Here is a 6,895-nt window from a genome sequence, read left to right on the forward strand (position 1 = left end):
TGTGCTTTATTAAAGTTTGACATGAAGTTATTGACCACAGACTGTTTCCATCAGAAAACTCAGTAAATTATTAATTAAACCTTCTGTTAAATGTAGGTATAATCATTTCATCATCTGTTTAAAATAACAAGGTCGTCCTTCTACAAACGTTATCAGGCTCTGATTAATGTTTTCCGCTGCCAAACATAAAAACATAAAACTCCCGGTTAATTATTTATTGTCATGACGTTTTCTCCAACAATGCCCAGCGTGTGTGTGTATACAAACATTAATAAACCACTCACTACTTTGCATGTGGCTGGTCAAACAAATTTGTTGGAGGTGCTTTATTAAAGTTTGACATGAAGTTATTGACCACAGACTGTTTCCATCAGAAGACTCAGTAAATTATTAATTAAACCTTCTGTTAAAATGTAGGTATAATCATTTCATCATCTGTTTAAAATAACAAGGTCGTCCTTCTACAAACGTTATCAGGCTCTGATTAATGTTTTCCGCTGCCAAACATAAAAACATAAAACTCCCGGTTAATTATTTATTGTCATGACGTTTTCTCCCTGGACGAATCCTTTACATCCGTCTCAACAACTTGCACACTAGTGACACCTTGAGGTGAGATGCTGCCAATTCAGGAAGCCTCATGAAAGAACTAGAAAGTTCCAGGCTCCCCCCAGTGGCCAGTTGTGGTAATCACTCGAAGGTTCCTGAAGCCTCTGCTCCTCCTCCTGGTAGAATATAAAAGCTGAGACGGTCCCACAGCTGAGACACAAACCAAGACAGAGACAGAAGTGAACAGACACTTGAAGAGTGTTTCCTCTGACAACAAGAAGACTCAGCTCTAAACACACTCTGAACATGCTGTGCTCTCATGGACTCCACTCTCAGCTCAGTCCACTCATGGACTTCCACTGGACCGTGGGGCCACAGGTCAGACCTCTGCTCTACCAGCAGCATCTCCTGCACAGGAACCTTCAGGAGCTGTGCAGCAGTCTGGAGCTGATGGACAAACTTCAACAGCAGGACCTGGAGGACAAGAAGAAGAAGAAGAAGACGTCTGTCCAGAGCTGTCAGGCCCTGGAGACACCTTCCTACCAGCTGCAGAAAGACGGAGACAACGTTGGCCTGGTCCTGGACACACGAGGCTTTTCTCCAGCGGAGCTGACTGTCAGGCAGGTGGGCAGGAAGCTGAGGGTCAGCGGGAAGACGGAGAAGAAGCAGGAGGACGGGAAAGGCTCCTACTCTTACAGCCTGCAGGAGTTCAGACAGGAGTTTGATCTGCCTGAAGGACTGAACCCTGAAGACGTCACCTGCTGCCTGGCTCCAGACGGGAAACTCCACATCCAGGCAGCCAGAGCTCCATGTGAGGAGGCAGAGAGAGAGCTGACTATCAGGAGGAGCACGGAGGAGAAAGGGGAGCAGAGTGTGTCTTCACACACAGCAGAGTCACAGCAGCAGCAGCAGCAGCAGCAGAGTCACAGCAGCAGCAGCAGCAGCACTGACTCAGACAACAGTCCTGGACCAAACATGGACTGATCACAATATTGTTTTTTGCAGTGTTTATTTTTCATACAAATGTTCAAAAATAATTGTCTATTGTCTCTATAATTGTCTCTATATTGTAATGTACATGATAATAATTGTCTCTATATTGTAATGTACATTAAACCAATAAACACACGTTAATAAATACAGATGAATTTAATTGTGTTTTTTTCCCTCACTTTTAGAAGAAACCAACAGTTTGTCACTGATCAGCCACAAAGTTTCTAGTAATTTTCTTACTAGAACTTACTAGAACTTTCTAGTAATTACCACAACTCTCCACTGGGCGGAGGTGTCGTACATGGTTTTAGAAGCTTCTCGTCCTTTCCCATCGTAGATTTGTCCACAGATCTGATCTGATGTGGACAAATATGAAACTTTGATCTTAGGAACTAAAATGTCTGTAAAATCAAAAACCTTTTAAGAAAAAAATATTAACAAACGTATGTGCAGTAAATATATTAGATTTAAAATTATATTGACAAACAAAGTACAGAACAAAATGTTTACTTATTTTATTTTATTTTTTTAGAAAAGTCTTGGTTTGGCCACAGTAGGGAATAAAAAAATCTCTTTAAACTTTGTTTTTATAATAAATCAACTGTTACTTGTGTTTAAAGGTTAACAGAAAAAATATGAATTTTCCACAAATGAATTCAGAGACAATAACACATCACTGCATTACATCTAACAACAACTAAATAATGAAATCATTTTGATTATTTGGATTCACGTGACTCGTGGTTTCACTGGAATTTTCTACCGAAAACTTTCCTTTCTTTTTATTTCAAATTCCTAAATGAACTGATTCGAAAAATCAAATCAAAATTAAATTAAATCATTAAATTAAATTAAATCAAAATGCTTTGTTTTATAAAAGACTGATCAAACACAGTTCAACACGTGATGACGTCATGATCAAACGGTGGGGGGGGCTTTAATTTGGACTCTTCTTCTGCTGCATCATGAATCAAGGCTGAGTCACATGACTCTTCTAACCAATCCAAGACTCGCACCTGCAGCCGTGCGCAGCAGACAGACCGACAGACAGACCGACAGACAGACGGGATCAGTCCACGGTGTCCACGGCGGCCTGCACGGTAACAGCAGCTCTCGAAGGATCTCCCAGGTCCCGTGAGAATCTCCTCTGAATATCCGCTCCACAAATCCACCAACACCTTCGTCCATCCGTCCTGATGCCGCCGGACAGCAGCGACTCCGTGGCCGCGGACAGACGCATGGATCTGGCGTCGTTCTTCTGCCTGATCGCCCGCCACGGTCCGGCCGTGGTTCTGGCTGTGATAGCGGGAGGTTTCCTGCTGCTGGTCTTCATCCTCTACAGATCCGTGAGAGAGAGGCGGAGGAAGGCCACGAGCACCGCAGCCGCAGAGAGGGACGGGACAGACGGGAGCCACGGGGGGGAGACGCACGAGAAGCGGATACGAACCGAGCCGAGGCCGAGGGAACCAGAGAGAGAGCGCGGTTCGGCTGGCGAGGCAACAAGGAGAACACATGAAAGAATAATAATAATAACAACAATAATAATAATAAATGTAATAATAATAGTGATTATTATTATTATTAACGACCTCCAAACACATGTTTGCAGCCATTTCTTGTCTATGTATTTGTGACGTCACGTTGTTAATGCAAATCTAAAATTTATAAAATGAATAACATTTTCAGAATTATGGACAAATAAAGACTGTGATGTTTCTGTTCTAACCAGCCCTGGTTCCAGTGAAGTGTTAACCCTGCTTTGATTTCCAGATGTGAACAGCGACGCTTGGTCCAACGTTGAGGAGGAATCAGACCGGTTCGTGCTCAGGCACCGCGCTGCTGCTGCTGCTGAGAAGAAACCTCCTCTTCCTCCTCCTCCTCCTCCTCCTCAGAGTGACCTCAGCACAACTGAGCACCAGAAAACCCCCCCAGAACCAGTACCTCCCAGGAGCCACGGAGAAGAGTCCGAACCCAAACCTCAGCCGGACTCTCCCCAGAGGAGACGTGACGAAGACCAGGTCCACGATGATGACAGGAAGAGGAAGAAGAAGGAGGTGAAGAAGGTGAGCCGCAGTTTGAATCACACTCCACTGTTTACACCAACAGGAAGTGTCTTTGATGACGGTCCGAGCTCCTCGGGTTAGCACGTCCTCGGGTTAGCACGTCCTAGGGTTAGCACGTCCTCGGGTTAGCACGTCCTCGGGTTAGCACATCCTAGGGTTAGCACGTCCTCGGGTTAGCACATCCTAGGACATTTTGGTTTTTTTGGCATCAATTTGATTGTTATTTATTTGTACGCTTTTTAATATTTTTGCAACATCTGTTGCTGTTTCTGTTTCATTGTCATTATTTCTGTCCAGGTTTGGGGTTTAAAATCTTTAACGCTTTTATTATGGGCTAATTCTTTAGCCCAGTGACCTAGCCTCGATGATCCTAACGGTAGCTTCTTACCGTTGCTCTCTTTAATCGACCCATTTTCAGCTTTTTTTCTCTCTCTCTCTGCAGCAGAGTCTGAACGATCAGTCACATGACGTTTTTCTTCTTCTGTGATTTTCATCTTATTAAACAGCGTTAATGTTCTTGCAGGTGAAGAAAGAGAAAGTTGTGAAGAACAAGACGGTGACCAGAGATGACGACACAGAAAGAAAAAGTCAGAGGGCGGGAAGTCGTGTGGACTTCAACCAAACAGACGACCGTGACCACCGCAGGGTCTTCACACCAGAAGAGCAGAAGACTGACCAACGTGAAACAGAGAAGTTTGTGGACCAGCAGTTGGACCAGGTGTCGTCGTCCTCTCAGCAGGACCAGTGTGAACCACTGACAGTCTGTGACACGAAGCAACTTTTGGTTGACGTAAACGATCATAATGTCACGATCCAGACGGACCCGGTGGAGGAGAAGACAACAGTCAACAGTTTGGGCGCTGAACTACGGCGGATCCTGAAAAGTTCTGAGGACTCTGTAGAGGTGGAACATCTGGAGGTAGCTCAGGAAACGTCAGAGGTTGATGGTTTCTCCGACTTGTCAGTGAATCTTCAGTCAACAGACATCGATGAGAAAGAAACGTCCTCATCTTTGGAAAAAGATCTTCCAACATCTGACTTGGACTTGACATCTACTGAGGTTGAACTTCAGTGTGTGGACCATGAAGCTGCTTTAGGAAATAGAACCAACCTTCATGCACCACCTTCTTCTGAAGATCAACCCAGAGGCCTGATGGGAAATGGTGAAGGAGTTGCTCCAAGTGTTAGTGTTGTTGTTGAGGCTGGATGTGAAGAACGACCAGAGGAACATGAAGAACAACAGCTTCTTCAGGTTCTTCAAAAACCCGAGGCCTGTTCCTCTACACCTGAAGAAGAACTCCATTCACCATCTACCCAGCAGGACCAGGTGACATCACCAGTTCTCAAAAACCCGTGGAGCAGGACCAGCAGGACCAGGTGACATCACCAGTTTGGGATGACGACGGTGAGGAACACGGTGAAGAAGTGACTGGAAAAGAAACGAGTGACCGACTGGAACGTCAGGTGGAACCAAAGGTTGAGAAGAAAGAGGAAGAGATGACGCCAACGACCACTGACCCAAACACCAGTTATTCCACTCTGAGTAATGTAAACCAGGCACGGAGTGTGGACCGAGAGGGACAAGACAAGGAAATTGTTGCATCTTTGGATAAAGACACAAAAGAAAGTACCGATGCCGACCTCGATCTACCAACATCCTTCGAAGACCAACCAACTGAACAAGTAGTGAAGGACACAGTTACACAAAAAACAGGAAGGAAGAACGTGAGCGCAGCTTCACCTGGAGTTATTTCTCACCCTGAAAATTTAACTTTATTTCAACATCCTTCTGTCGTGACTGAGAACCTTAACCCGTCCATTTTCCCGGGTCAGATATCGCCTTTGGAGCACGTGGACGTCACAGATGACGACATAGACATCGCGTCGTCTCCTGGTGTTGAAGTCGAAAGCGGGATTTCAAGCATGACCGTCAGTCCTGATCTGCCCGACGCTGCAAATGACTTCGGAAGAATTGTTGAAGAAACAGTGACTGAGGCTCCACACAACCTCTATGCAGATGATGTCGCTGTTTCCATCTTCACTGAAGCAACCGCCGAAATGATGTTCCGTCACAGAGACTTCACCACGTTTACAGTCAACGAGGACGTGTTCGGCCACCAGGTGGAGGACAGATACCACGCAGCGCTGGAAGAGTTCATGATGCAAGTCACAACAAAGAGTTTGAGCTCAGCCGACGAGTCGAAAACAGATCTAAGAGGTGTCGTCGAGGTCGTGGAGGAGAAGAAGAAGGAAGTGGTGAGATTAACGAAGAAAAACGAAGCAGACGCAGGAAATGAGACCGAGGAGTTGTACGAAAAAACTGAAATCAGTATCATGGAAGCCACGATGGACAATAACGAGTGGATCACAGATGCTAACGTCCACGTTCACCCCTGGATGAACCTCTCTGTCCAGTCGTTCGCTCAAGACATCACAAAAGCGGACCAGCTTCGTGCTGATGTCGAGCAGCTAAGCTCTTCACGCCCTGGTATCGACTCTGGACCTTCCACTGAACCCAAACAAACCGGTGCTGTTCCTGTTGTTGATGAAAACACAGAAGTTAACAAAAAGGTCCTGGCCGTTCAGCCCATGCCGCAGAATGTGAACGTGACCTTCCGGGTCCATTACCTCACCGACTCGCTGTACCAGATGGTCGCCGTCACAGGGAACCAGCAGGAGCTCGGAAACTGGAAGGACTACATCCTGCTGGAGGAGGACAAGGACGGACACTGGGCCACGGTGGTCAGCCTGCCCGCTGAGAGCCACGTGGAGTGGAAGTTTGTGGTGGTGGACAAGGGGCAGGTGTGTCGCTGGGAGGAATGTCGTAATCGACTCCTGTACACGGGCTACGGAGACGATCTGACCGTCCACAAACTGTGGGGACTGTTGTAGGAAAACGGAGGTAAAAACGGACGTTTCCTTTTTTGCCAAAGTAAATGAGTAAAGATTCACACGACTGGTCCGCTAGCAAGATTACAGGGGAATCGCAATTTGTTTAAGGTTTTATAGTCTTAATTTTAACTTGTATGCTAACAGCAAAATAACTTCAAAATCAATCATTTCAGCATTTATATTTGGTGGAGTTTTTTTTTTTCTTTTAATGCTAAGTAAAAACGCAATTGTGGGTGTGTAAAAGGTCAGAAATGGAGCTGGGCCTGTGATTGGATGTTCTGGACATGAGTATTATTTACGTCTGTACTTACTTGAATGAACTGCAGTATTACTGCAGTACTACTTTAGTCGATTGGTTCTAACTGGATGAGTCCAATAAAAGGTCTGTATTTGATTGA

The 6,895-nt window shown here is 45.5% G+C and overlaps 2 protein-coding genes across 2 annotated transcripts; both read left to right on the top strand.

Moving 5' to 3' along the window:
- Positions 1-744: 744 nt before the first annotated feature.
- On the top strand, positions 745-1,548 carry LOC103390381 (heat shock protein 30-like). Its single transcript, XM_017038953.2, has one exon. It carries the CDS (start codon positions 856-858, stop codon positions 1,531-1,533), a length of 678 nt encoding a protein of 225 aa, XP_016894442.1. The 5' UTR covers positions 745-855; the 3' UTR covers positions 1,534-1,548.
- Positions 1,549-2,738: 1,190 nt separating this feature from the next.
- Positions 2,739-6,895, top strand: stbd1 (starch binding domain 1). The gene is made up of 4 exons (XM_008326218.3): positions 2,739-3,024; positions 3,313-3,605; positions 4,129-4,861; positions 4,948-6,895. The coding sequence occupies exons 1-4, from the start codon at positions 2,739-2,741 to the stop codon at positions 6,495-6,497; spliced, it is 2,862 nt and encodes a 953-aa protein (XP_008324440.1). The 3' UTR covers positions 6,498-6,895.

The sequence above is a fragment of the Cynoglossus semilaevis genome, chromosome 14 (genome assembly GCF_000523025.1).
Source record: "Cynoglossus semilaevis isolate Cse_v1.0 chromosome 14, Cse_v1.0, whole genome shotgun sequence".
Classification (NCBI taxonomy): domain Eukaryota; kingdom Metazoa; phylum Chordata; class Actinopteri; order Pleuronectiformes; family Cynoglossidae; genus Cynoglossus; species Cynoglossus semilaevis.

What these genes read in the sequence shown, in the direction of transcription:
- LOC103390381 (XM_017038953.2), top strand. Translation starts at nt 856, where the DNA reads ATGCTGTGCTCTCATGGACTCCACTCTCAGCTCAGTCCACTCATGGAC.
- stbd1 (XM_008326218.3), top strand. Translation starts at nt 2,739, where the DNA reads ATGCCGCCGGACAGCAGCGACTCCGTGGCCGCGGACAGACGCATGGAT. An exon ending in GGAACCAGAGAGAGAGCGCG is followed by an intron (nt 3,025 to 3,312) that starts GTTCGGCTGGCG and finishes TTTGATTTCCAG; the next exon opens with ATGTGAACAGCGACGCTTGG. An exon ending in AGAAGAAGGAGGTGAAGAAG is followed by an intron (nt 3,606 to 4,128) that starts GTGAGCCGCAGT and finishes ATGTTCTTGCAG; the next exon opens with GTGAAGAAAGAGAAAGTTGT.